This window comes from Capsicum annuum, unplaced genomic scaffold, assembly GCF_002878395.1.
Source record: "Capsicum annuum cultivar UCD-10X-F1 unplaced genomic scaffold, UCD10Xv1.1 ctg4030, whole genome shotgun sequence".
In the NCBI taxonomy this organism is placed as follows: Eukaryota; Viridiplantae; Streptophyta; class Magnoliopsida; order Solanales; family Solanaceae; genus Capsicum; species Capsicum annuum.
The window spans coordinates 230,634-244,264 of record NW_025847587.1 but is presented as its reverse complement, the minus strand read 5'-3'; the positions used below and the strand labels follow the sequence as shown (position 1 = coordinate 244,264).

Sequence of the window (13,631 nt, the reverse complement as noted above, 5' to 3'; positions counted from 1 at the left end):
GTCTCAATCACAAAGTCTACATTTGCTAAATAAAAACTTTATTATGAACAATATAATTATTATTTGATCAGTATCTAGTTCTGTTGTATCAAAGTATCATCCTCAGTGCAAGATCATATAATTTTTATATAGTAGAAGTACAAACTTGTGACCCCATGAGGAAAATCATGCTACTCTAAGGATGTGTTCGGTAAGATGAAAAATATTATTTATGAAAAATATTTGATATGTAAATAAATATATTATTCAAAAAATATATATGTATAAATCTAGAAAAATGGCGAGTGGGGTTGGAGGAATGAGAGCAACTTATTTTCTCTACTTTCATTAAAAAGTCAATTTTGCTTTTTTAAAACTAAAACGAGTGTGTGAAATTCGATACATGAATTTTTTCACTAGGCTATGTCCAACAAGAATGGCTGAAGGTGCATGGAACCTATACCATAGGCAGTGGCTATGCGGGGCGAGGCAGAGCCATGGCTATGACATAGATGGATATGGAGTTGAGTAAATCTCCCCAAACATAGCTTCATCTGTTGGTTAGCTATGCATGGGACACTTCAAACTAAAAACAGGCTATATAAAATAGGGGTGAGTCAGGATGAAACATGTTTACTATGTGGAAGTGCTTAGGAATCTAGGTCGCGTCGCTTTTCTAAATACCCTTTCTGTCACCGATGCTTAGACGAGATCTTGCTATGGATCGGCATTAGAACTCAGAACAGGGAACTGATGGGCCTGTGGCATAGGCTAGTCAGGTTTGTAGTGGGAGGAGGATGTCGTGATCTGGTAATAACAGTACTTGCAAGTTTGATCTATAAAATTTGGAAGACACGCAACATAGCTCTATGGGAAAAAAAGGGTGCCCAGATCCAGCGCGCATGGTTGGTTGAGCAGCTACAAAATGAATATAATTAAAGGAGAGATACCTTCTTAGTCCGGAAGCAGAGCAATATGCAAAAGGAATGAATGCGTCGCTTAATGGGATAGTATGATATATTTAGACAATTTTGTATAGCTAATGATAACATTGTAAATTGATAGCATAGAGGGAATGGGAGAATCTACAAGGTTGATGTCATTATAATTATTCGTGTGGAGATTAATAAAATGTTGTTCTTAACAAAAAAAAAAAAAAAAAAATGCTCTCTAGAAATTTTGACCAGTCGAGCATAAGAAAACAGAAAAACATATTTTTGGAAATGTTTTCCACCCTACCTTATACACTCTAAGCATAAAATTCTTTAGTTAGAGTTTAAGGAGTATTTAATTAATTCTTAAATAAAATTAATTAATTATGTTGGGACAAAAATTACAATCGGTAACTAAAACTCTTGAGTTTTAGCTTTGAGTCCGAAGTCATCTTTGTTAGTAATCTCATAAACCCCTCAATCCCACCCCTACCCCTCCCTCCAAATGTGGGAAGTTTTGAGTTTTTTGACACGATTAGTTATACAGGTTATGACTAATAACTCATTGAATATGTAATATAAAACATCTCTAATTAAATGATTTAACACTTGCTCTACTTCAATTTATATGTTATTTTTGGCTTCTCAAAATTCAAATCACATACATTAACTAATTGTGACATGTTCCCACCAAAAATAGTAGTTGGGCAACATGGAAAATTGGAAACTTACCATTAAATGTTGTGGTAGGGATCGTAACTCGTAAGTACATTATTTTCTTTAAAATGAAGCCGTTCCACAAGAAGTGTATCATCTTTAAAAAAAAATAAAAAATTACATAAATTTAAATTAATCAAACTCTAAAATAAAAATATTAAATGCAGAGTATCAAATAAAAACCCCTCTCTATATGTAAATATAAAAAAGAAATTGGAGAACTCTTGTTTGATAGTTTCAATAATCACTATTTTGACGTTTTTATTTTTATTTTTATTTTTTTGCCGCTTTAATTTGTGTACAATTCTTTTTGACGATAATAATTGTGATATTTGAACTAATTTACGAAACTCGACCAATGATAAAAGATTTATTATGTTTTAAACTAACAGAAATGTCAAATAACTTTGCTCAATAAAACTTAAATAGTACAAATATTTCTATGTAACGAAAATTTAAACATGTAAACTCAATCTTTGTACAATTTTTGCTAATTATAGTATTTGAACTAGCTCGATGATCTCAACTAATAATACTAAAATTTGTCTAAACTCAACCTCCATACAATTTCATTTACTATATAATTATAATTATAGTATCTGAATTAACTTATATATCTCGAATAATCATACTACATAGTAATAATTACTTATTATTTTTCACCATCATAAATATCATAAATAGTAAGTACTAATAGTATTTTTACCTCAGCTGAAATTTGTACAATTTGCGCGGTTCTTTTTAACTAACCAATTTGGAAGCTTTCGATGAATGCCGGAAAACTTTCATCGGACTTACCAAATACCATCCACCTTTCAACTTTTCCGGCGAGGAAGTGACGTCATTTCCACCGGATACTGACGTCATCTCAACGTTCACCGATCTCGATCTCATCACCGTCATCGCCATTATCCTCGTATCACTGCAAATCGCCGTTTTGTTACTCTTCCTTGACTTAAAAATCCACCAAAACGACGCCGTTTTGATGCCCTTCTCAATCTCCGGCGTCGTTCTCCGATCGACGGAATTCACATTTCGTGATTTAAGGAACGGAATTCCGACGGATTTTGACCTGCAAAGCTCCTGTTCACTGATGATTTTGCTGGATGATGAAGATGACGACGTAGTTTTGAGCTGAATTTCGGCGGATTTTGAGCTACAAATCGCCTGTTTGCTGTTGATTTTGCGGGAGGAACAGGAATCCGTCGTTTTGTTAGTATTCTCACTCTCCGGCATGTTCCTCCTGTCGCCGAAATTAACATTTTCCGATTTCAGAAACTGAATTCCGACGGATTTTGAGCTACAAAATGCCGGTTCATCGATAACTTTTCCGCCGGAAGACGAAGAGGGCGACGTCGTTCTGTTACTCTTCTCACTCTCCAGTTGATTCCTCCGATCACCGGAGTTCACATTTTTCGATTTCAAAAACGAAATTCCGACGGACTTTGACCTGCAAAACTCCGGTTCACCTCCGCGGTCGACTTTACCGGAATATGAAGCTAACGACGTCTCCGTCATCTTCCTCCGGTCGCCAGAACTAATATTTCGCAATTTCAAAAACGGAATTCCTACAGATTTTGACCTAGATAACACCGTCTCACCGCCACCGACTGCGGCGGCGGCGCAATTTAAAGAGCAAGGGCGCACGTTAGCACAGTAAGGGCAAAGTTGGGAAAGTCGATCAATAAGGCAAATAGAACAAACGCCGGTAGTAATTCGCCGTTTCTTCGAAGGGTGTTTTGGACATTTCCATGCTTCTTCTTCAATATAATACGCCATTTTTCGTAAGTCTTTTTTCTCCCTCTCTTTTTTTTTTTATTTGTTGTATACTATATAGTTTTTCGAATTTTATGTGTATATATATATATACTTAGAATTTATTCGTTAGAGGAGTTTGGTGCGTGTGAATGAAAAATTAAACGCGGATAAGAAAACGAAAACGACACGTTGCATGGCTCATGCATGCGTAGTCGTCGTACTTGCTTAAGTTTTAGTGGACATACGTATACAGACGGATCTATAATTGAATTTTTGGTGCTTCAATATTCATTAAATTTGATATTATTAGATATAAATTCGATAATTATATAGGAATGTATAAAATCTGATATAAGATTTAGAAAAACAACCAGTAAGTAGTGGCGAATTCAGGATTTAAGGATCGTGGATGTTCGAGAGGTTTGAACTCGTATACTGATGCTCGAAGCTTTAAGATTTTGCTTAAAAATTAAAGCATTCAGCTATCTTCTTTGTTTATTTGGTACTTTTCCAAGCCTTATATCGATTTTTATACATTTTTTATATAATTTTACCTAATTTATCTCGAATTTAATAAGTGTCGAAGCACCGAAAAAAAAAAAAAGCATAGGTCCATCCTTGCCTGTAAGCCAAGAAGATAGTTAGGTGCTTTAATTTCTAAGTAGAACCTTAAAATTTTGGATGTCAGTAAGTGTGTTCAACCTTTCGTGCACCCACAATTCTAAATTCTGGGTTCACCACAGCACACATAAATAAAGTAAAATTAACTAATGAAATTATAGTTCTTTTGATTTATATAAATTTTTGTTGATTATCGATTTGTTTATTCATTAGCTTAATTTAGTTGGACGGGTTGAAAAATCTTATAGAATTATTTTAGAAAATAATTGTACAAATTGAGTTTTCACTTCGCTTTTTAACTTATTTCGGATCAAGTTATTTCTTAATGGACCGACAACTCATCTATTTATTGCTTCAGTTCATTTTAACTCGTTCAAACTATGCCCAATATGCTTATTTTCCATCTCTAGTTTTATGTTTGACTGTTTGTCTTGGTGATAGGCAAATAGGCAATAGATATTTGATGAAATAATGATCCTTTCAATATGGGACGAAGAAAATATGTATTTATTTTAAATAAAATAATCGTGAAGATATTTGACTGAAAAAGAAAGTGCAAAGGTGGTGTATATAATCAAAAATTTGCACTCAAGTTTTATGCATAATTTATATGGTAAAAATCAAAATGAAGTGTTTCATAGTAAAGCTCTTTTGTGCAAGGAGTACGATATTTTCAACGTAATCTTATTCTTTTGGAAAAATATAAATTTAAGAACTCTAATTAATAAAGATTAAAAAAGTATTTTAATCATCTCACTATAGTCTTTATTGGTACATAATAAAGATAATTAGTCGAATACCAAATAAATTAATGGTAGGAACAGTACATTGACTTCTTCACATAGCCAGAAATTGACTGGTCGAAAGTGACGACATAAAAGAAATCTATGTTAAGATTTGTGCTACTAATTTGAAAAGGAAAGGACTTTGGCATCAGTTTTTGTTTGACCTTTACCAATTCTATGTTACAAGTTTTAAATTTTTTTTTATTAAAAACACATTGATTTTTCAATGAACTTTAAGGTAGAGTTAGTATTGTAGAATCATTATAAATGACTATATATGCATACAATACACACACACAAAAAAAAAAGAGTGTGTGTGGTGGTTGGGGGCAATGAACACACAAGTTACCCTATAATGAACTAAGTATAACACATGGGTTGTTTTCCATGCATCGTCACAGCACGACTCAGTTGCCTTGGTTATTTAGACTTCACCAAGGCTCACATCATTAATAGTTTGTACATATTCTTATCTTTTTGTAAAAAAGCTATTTAATTCCGTGGCTTGGTTCAAGTAACCTCTTAGTAGTTACATGCCAATAAATTTATATAAAACTTTTATAATCTTTTCTAATTATATGCAAAAAAGTAACTGAAGATCAATGATGATTGAGTATGTAATATATTTAATGGATTCAATCTTATAAGCTCGTAAAAGTAGCGCGAATTAGTCATTTTTGAGTGTACAATCAAATCCAAAACTATCTCGTACTTAAAAAAAAAAAAAATATTATGCCTGCAAATATAATTCAGTTTTTAAGTTGGGGATCGAATACCACAGTGAATTAATGTCAATTATAACTGTTCAATATCTCTACAAAGACAAATTCGGATAATTTTTGTGTTACAGAGATTAAGATCTCTATTTAAATTACTTAATTAATAAATCCCATAATTTTCTTTCTAAGTAATTATCATAATTTACTAGACATATTCGCTTGAATTACGCTAGTTGCACTATCTTACTACTTACAAAGACTATGCCAATATTTCGTTATCTCTAAATCTATATTTAAAACCCGCAATATATTGATCTCTCATATTCCTAAATATGACGTTGTTAATTAATAATAACCTAAATATAATTTTTTCCTCAAGCAATACATAATAAATAGGCACAGTCAAATTATAATCATTCAATCAACTGGATAAACATGCAGTTGAACAAGTATAAAAATTCAAAGACCTAAATTATATATCAAAACCCTAGATGAAAAAATAGATTCAAAAGATTCTTTCTTAATCCGATTTACATCAAATTGTTCCTTTTCAGTCTATTTCACACATAAAAATGTAATAATTAGCTAGCTCGAAAAATCTAAGCTAGTGATATGGACCACACAAATATATAAGAAAAATAACATAAATATACACCATAACTTTTTATATTTATACAAATTCCTATTCTTATAAAGTAATTACAAAAATTTCGACTAATTATTTATCTTCATTGAATATATCAGGAAATAATTATGTATCTCGACAGATCCAAAATCGAAAAAAAAATATCGGGAGCTAATTATGTATCTTGATAGATCAAAAATTGGGATTTTGAGTAATTGTACAAAATATCAATATTTTCTGTAATTAACTCACAAACTGTTGAAATTTATGTTATTTGCTCGAATATATATGATCATGATACGAAACGGAAATGTACGAAAAAGAGAAATTTTATTGCCAAATATTAGTCTGCAATTAAAAAATAGCCATAATTTGCAATGTAATTGGAGATATAGTCACTTTTTAATATGCAATAATACTCTATATGAACAAAAATAACCTTAGCTAAAATATATATGAATTAAGATTCAAACATATTATATTAGAGTTTCAAACTTTTACAAGTGTATGTAACCTGTAGGTATCTTGTTGAAGTTAGAAACTCTTTGTATTTGAATCAAACTTCATGATCTTTTTATGGAATTAAAAGTTTCAAAGAAGTTTGCAAAAATTAAACTTAATAGCACAAGGTAGGTATCTCGTAGAATTATTAATGGCTATCTGAAATTTGAAGTTACAAAAAATGGAGTTCAAAAAAAGCAAAGCGTAAGTAAAGAAATAGCAAATAATCTAACGACAGGAACATATTAAAGTTATGTTTTTAAATACAAAGATAACTGTGATAGATATTACATGAAATCAATCGAGGTACAAATAAGTTGATTTAAACATCACAGTTATTAAAGCAAAAAAAAATTAAAAAAAAAATTGACGACACTATCCTGGAATTTGAAGTTACAAAAAGTGGAGTTCAAGAAAAGCAAAAAGTATATAAAGAAATACTCCAAATAATCAAATGACAGGAACAGTACAGTTAATTTGCTTTTAAATACAACAATTGACTTGTAATAAAAAAAGAAATCTATTTTAAGAATTTGTAGTACGAATTTTGGCATCTATTTCTAGGTTAAAATGTTTACTTTTTGGAAAAAAAAGTTAGAAATATACGTAAACTTTAATGAAACTTATTGTAACACGCCTCAACTTTGCGGAAATCCTATAACCCCCTCGACTATTTATTACCATATTTTTATAACATATATTTTTGAACCACTGCATGAAGACACGGATACTAAACACATAAAGGTCTGAAATATGATAGGTTTGCCATCACTAAATTTATATACAACAATTTTTGCAAGAGTTGGTCATAATAATAATTAGAAAAAAAATAATAAGAGAAATTATTTACACATAATACAAAATAAGATGAAAACAAATGTATAAAATTAGAAAGACGACGAATTTGGCATTGGCAGATATAGCGTGCAAACGGTTTGTCTTTCGCTAAGTTTGTATGAGTTCCAAAATATATTATCGATTTTTAAAAGTTGTTTTTTTTTAAGTGATTTTGGATCGATTCTCTTCTTTTAATATCTTTATTTACGATGATTTCACATCTACGTACTTACCAATGTATTTTATCCTCGATGTTTGCTACTTATGTCATGAACCTTCTCCTTTTTAATCTTGTATAGTCTTTTTTTTTTTTTTTTTTTTTAAAAGAGATTTTATTTATAACTTAATATGCATCATAAGTGGTATAAAGTTGCGGATATGACCCTATCAGGTCTATACCTAACCTATTAGTACACAAAGTAGAGTCTACTGGCAAACATTGCCTAACAAAATAGTGCCTATCAAAGTAATGCATGTTAGTAGGAGACATGCTATAGTTAAGATTTACAGATTGTCTATTAGAGAAAGTTCTTTCTTTGTCTACTGTATTACTTGTATGACTACACATTTAGACGCACAAGCACAGCAATATAATATTCACTCTCATATAAAATAATTGGTTTTATAATTCTTTATTATAAGCTTGCTTACGTTTTCTGTCTATTATAGAGGAAGATTGTAGTAAGATGGCAATCAGCTCAAAAATGTGTCAATTTAATGAAAATGCAAATTAAAAAAATGGAAAGAAGATGGAGTTAAAATTTTGTTTTAAAAAAGAATATTCTAGAGATTAAACAACTATATCAATTACAAATATTAAAAAGTTTTGATCAATATAAAATTGCTTACAAATTGAAAAATCATAAATTTAACATGACCAACTTATAGTTTTCGAATGCTTTTAACTTATAAATATGCTTGGTATTTACTAAATGCATATTCAACTCAAAAAAATGCTTAAAAGCTAGTTAAACTAACTCCAAAGTTTACTCAAAAATTCAACTTTTAGTCATCTAAAGAAACTCATACATATTTTAATAATCTTTACAAATGTGTACTACTTACTACTTCTTGGCGAAGAATTTAAGTTTTGGGTATTGTGTACAAAATATTCTACATTATCAGGTAAATTTAATCTGTTATTGCATGTACTCAATTTTTTCTTTTTCAAATTTTATATAAAAAATTGAATAACCTGCAATAATAGATCAAGTTTATCTGATAGTATAGAATATTTTGTACACTAATAATGCAACCATAGCCGCTAATGGTCCAAAAGCAAAGATAGCATTTTCAGTTGAAAGTAATTCAAACACATTCTAGAAAAACTTGTTTCGAACTAAGAGAAGCTTTGAAGGTATGAACAACTTCTACTTGCAAAATGAAGGTGGTAATGTTGGGCCTTGTGCTAATGATATCATATTTGCTCCTATAATATTTGCGTTAAAAGTGACCAAATATAATATGGAAAAATAACATAAATATACACCTTAACTTATTATATTTACACAAATCTCTATTCTTACAAAATAATTATAAAATTTCAATATAATTTTAAAAAAATAACATAAATATACACCTTAACTTATAATATTTACACAAATTCCTACCCTTACAAAGTAATTATAAAATCTCAACTAATTATGTATCTTTCTTAGATGTATCGAGCAGCTAATTATATATCTTCGCAGATTCAAAATTGAAAAAAATGTATTGCAAGCTAATTATATATATTTATAAGGAAAAAATGTATCTTCGTTGGGTGTATTATGTATCTCGATAGACCCAAAATAAAAAAAATGTATCGGGAGCTAATTATGTATCTTTACAAAGGAAAAAATTGAATCTTCATTGGATATATCGGGAGCTAATTATGTATCTCAACAAACCCAAAATTGAAATTTTCAGTAATTATTTAAAATATTAAAATTTTCTGTAGTTAAACTCTAAACTGTGAAAATTTATGTTGTTTGTCCATATAATTTGGTTCATTCGCAAGAATGTACTATTTTGGGCGGTCTTTAAATTTTGCTCTTTTAATTCGTGATTTTTGATATGGATACCCTAATACTAAAAAAATATCACAAGACAACAAAAATGTATCGGGAGCTAATTATGTATTTTTACCAAGAAAATAATATATTTTTGTTGGATGTATTATGTATCTCGATAGATCCAAAATAAAAATAAAAATGTATTGGGGGTTATTATGTGTCTTTACAAAGGAAAAAATTATATCTTCATTGGAAATAACGAAAGCTAATTATGTATCTCGACAAATCTAAAAACGAATTTTTAGTTAATATACAAAATGTCGAAATTTTCTGTAATCAAGCATCAAACTATCGAAATTTATGTTGTTTTTTCATAAAGAAATCAACGTGAATTTAATTTCCTTATAACTATTCTTATACTATTTATACTTGCATAACTCTAACCAGCTATCAAACAATCCCACGAGTAATGCTTGCATGCACCTAGCCCACTTTAGTTTGGGTAAGGGCCTGAAATGTTGTTCAATTTGTCGATCTAAACTGCAACATCACCTTTTGCACTAGAGAAAGTTAGGAGAAAACTCAAGAACCAAAATGAATAGAAGAAGCCATAACCCAAAATGCATAAAATTGCAGCTCTTAATATGGGGCAATCTTTAATTTTTGAATTTTAAGTTTTGTGCACTATTAGTGGATAAAATATTTTATACTATCGGGTAAACTTAATTTGTTATTGTAGGTTACCCAATTTTTTTATTTTTCAAATTTTATGTAAAAAAATTAGATAACCTGCAATAGCAGGTCAAGTTTACCTGATAGTATAGATTATTTTATACAATAACAATGCACAAAACTTAGACTCCTAATTTTTCCCCTTTTTAACAACTGAACATATGCCTAGTGGGGCATTAGTCTTTAGAAGATTTAGGGATCGTGGGTATTCAGAAGGTCCTAACACATATATCGATACCCAAAGCTTTAAGGTTCGGTCTGAAAACTAAAACAATCAACTATCTTCTTAGTTTAATGGGTGCTTTTCTCCATCATATATCAATTTTTATATATTTCTTACATAATTATACTTAATTTGTATTGGATTTAACTAGTGCCGAAGCACTACAAATTAACACCTAGCTCCGCCCCTTCTTGCAACAGAAAAAGTAGGATATAAAAGACATAAATTAAAGACCAACACAAAATAAGAATATAAGTAGTAAAGGCCCATAAAAATAAGATTGACAAAAGATAACCAACTTTGAGCCCACTAGTAGCCTACTCTTTAACTGATCTAAGGTAGCCCAAGAAGTTGAAAAGGCTTTCAACTTTGTTAAAGTGACCCTTTTAGGACTCATACTTTTTTTTTGGTTTCCCAAGCTATCTCCACAGCCGGCAGCCGTGAGACTAATCCTCTGTTCTTCTGTCAGCGCACTAAGCGATAGAGAACTGACCACAAAGTTTGCTCTATTCGCCATAGGCGGGAATCGAACCCCCGACCTCTTGCTTAAGGGACATGGCACTTTTAGGACTCATACTTGAGATATAGTCAAAATGATAAAAAGTTTTAAAAGATTAATTTCCTCAAAATCAATTTTAGACATGGAATTACAATATTATATCTTGAGCCGAAGGCAGTGACAGAGTCAAGATTTTTATTGTGGGGATTCAAAAGTAAATATACGAACTAGTCGAAGAGGGTTCAACATCTATTATATATGCATAAAAATATTTTTAATTATGTAAAAATAATATAAAAACAGTATAATTTTTCATCGAAGGGGTCCAAAACCCCCTAGAGCAAATGTAGCTCCGCCCCTGGCCGAGGGTCCTTTGAAAATAGTCTTTCTACCTCAACGAGATAAAATTAAGATGTAGATACAATCTACCCTTCTCAGAACTCACTTGTGAAATTTCATTGGATATGTCACTCTTGTTAATTATAAAATTATATATACAATGTTATAATCTGACAATGTAATCACATAAGCATTAATGTTAAGTACCAAGAAAACAATGTTTGAATATTCTAATTTAACATTTGGTATGTATTCTAATTAATTTATTTGCCACTTGTAATTAGTAATATTATTTAATAGTTCATTTATTCATTAGATATAATCTATCATATTTACATAAATCTCTAGCCTTATAAAATAATTATAAAAATTTTAACTAATTATGTATTTTTGTTGGATGTATTGGGAGCTAATTATGTATTTCCACAGATCCAAAATCGAGAACAGTGTATCAGAAGCTAATTGTGTATCTTTACTAAAAAAAATGTATCTTCATTAGATGTGTCGGAAGCTAATTATGTGTCTCGACAGACTTAAAATCAAAATTTTCAATATTTATGTAAAATGCCGGACTCTTCTGTAATTAAACTTCAAATTATCGAGATTAATGTTGGCCCTCAATGTTAAGTGCCAAGAAAACAATGTTTGAATATTCTAACTTAACATTTGGTATGTATTCTAATTAATTTATTTGTCACTTGTAATTAATTACATAATTTAATAATTGGTTTATTTATTAAATATACTTTTTTTTTTGTAATAATTTTTTTAAATATACTTAATACACCGTGGAAGAGGCAATTGAAATGAAAACTGTATTTTATATTGCTTAATTACATCATAGGTATCAACTCTTATTTCTAATATAAAATTTGTTTTGTCAACAACATAAAGTACCTCAAATATTATGTTCACTAACAAAAACGTTTTCAACTTCTATGTATAAAAAAAAATGGCATATCTACAAGTTGCATATGAAAGTTATTTATTTAATTACCAAAAAAAAAATAATTATTTATTTAGTAATTTAATACCAATTCATGATTTACCCGATACATATATTTGAATACACGTGGCATACGTATATTAACTTTCTAGATATTAAAGTCGTTAATTTTGTTATTTTTTTCGATCTGTTTTGATATAATTTTTCCTTGACTCGAGGGTTTATCGAAAAGAACCTCTTCACCTTTCGAGGTAGGCTAAGATCTACGTACGCTTTATCATCCTTTAATTTACTTGTTGAATTATACTAAATATGTTGTTGTCATTTAATGTTGTAAATCACTCAAAGAATAGAAAGATATTCTTATTTATTTATAATATACTAAATCCTAGCTTGTTTGCAGGGACCTTTAGATCCATTTCTTATCATGATATTAGAATTACATTCGTTTGAATTCATGATTTACCCAATCTTAAGTCTCCTTCTGATATTGTCCTCGCTTATGATGTTCAATACTCGATGTGCAAGGGGTATTTGAGTTCCACATTGAAGGGTTAAGGGAATTGGGTCTTTTTATTTGATTTCAGATGATCATCACCCCACTCTCACCTCTCGTATGCGCACACACATTGAGGCCTTCAGTTAATTAAGAGCTGAAAAATTGTATCTATCTCACCATATGATCCTTAGTGATCCTTAAATTACATGTGTGTATCATGTGTTTCCAAATTCCATTGTTGTTATATTCATAAGCAGATGACGACGACAATAACAACATGTCTAATTCAAGAAAAATAGAATATATGTAGTTTATATTAAAACTTCAAAAATTAGTTAAAACTGTTTTTGATAGATCCTCGAATTTCTCAAGGAATCGGCCGAGGAAAACTCCATTGTATTCATCACTAAAATGTAGAAAGAGAGGGAATAAGGGGTGTTTTTATTCTCCATCCGTCCTATTTTTAATTATTCATCTTATTAAAAATAAATATATCATATTAATTACTAAATCAGAATAGAATTACTTATTCTTTTTTATTTTATTCCTACAATTAATAGTACCTATTAAACATGAATAATTATAATTTTAATATTTATTTTTATGCTCAATAAATACATTAATATGAATAAAATAATAAAATTTATTATTTAATTTTTTAATTATAATATAAAATAAAATGTGTTCAACTAAAATAGGACGGAGGAGTAAGCAATAAAAATGAGAACACATATAAAGGCTGCTGAAAAAAGGTCTTCTCTTTATGGCCGGCCAACAAAATGTAGTTTTCATGAAATCATGGCGGCTGCTCCTAAATAACGCAACTATCAAATGAAGGACCCCGCACCCCCGACCCCCAACCCCAAAAAACCTTCTTCTATTTATCACTATATTTTGATTTCGATTCGAGTCTTAGGTATAAAAT

The 13,631-nt window shown here is 29.9% G+C and overlaps 1 protein-coding gene across 1 annotated transcript; it reads right to left on the bottom strand.

Moving 5' to 3' along the window:
• Positions 1 to 2,004: 2,004 nt before the first annotated feature.
• LOC124891729 lies at positions 2,005 to 3,615 on the bottom strand. Its single transcript, XM_047403386.1, has one exon. It carries the CDS (start codon positions 3,405 to 3,407, stop codon positions 2,370 to 2,372), a length of 1,038 nt encoding a protein of 345 aa, XP_047259342.1. The 5' UTR covers positions 3,408 to 3,615; the 3' UTR covers positions 2,005 to 2,369.
• Positions 3,616 to 13,631: the final 10,016 nt, after the last annotated feature.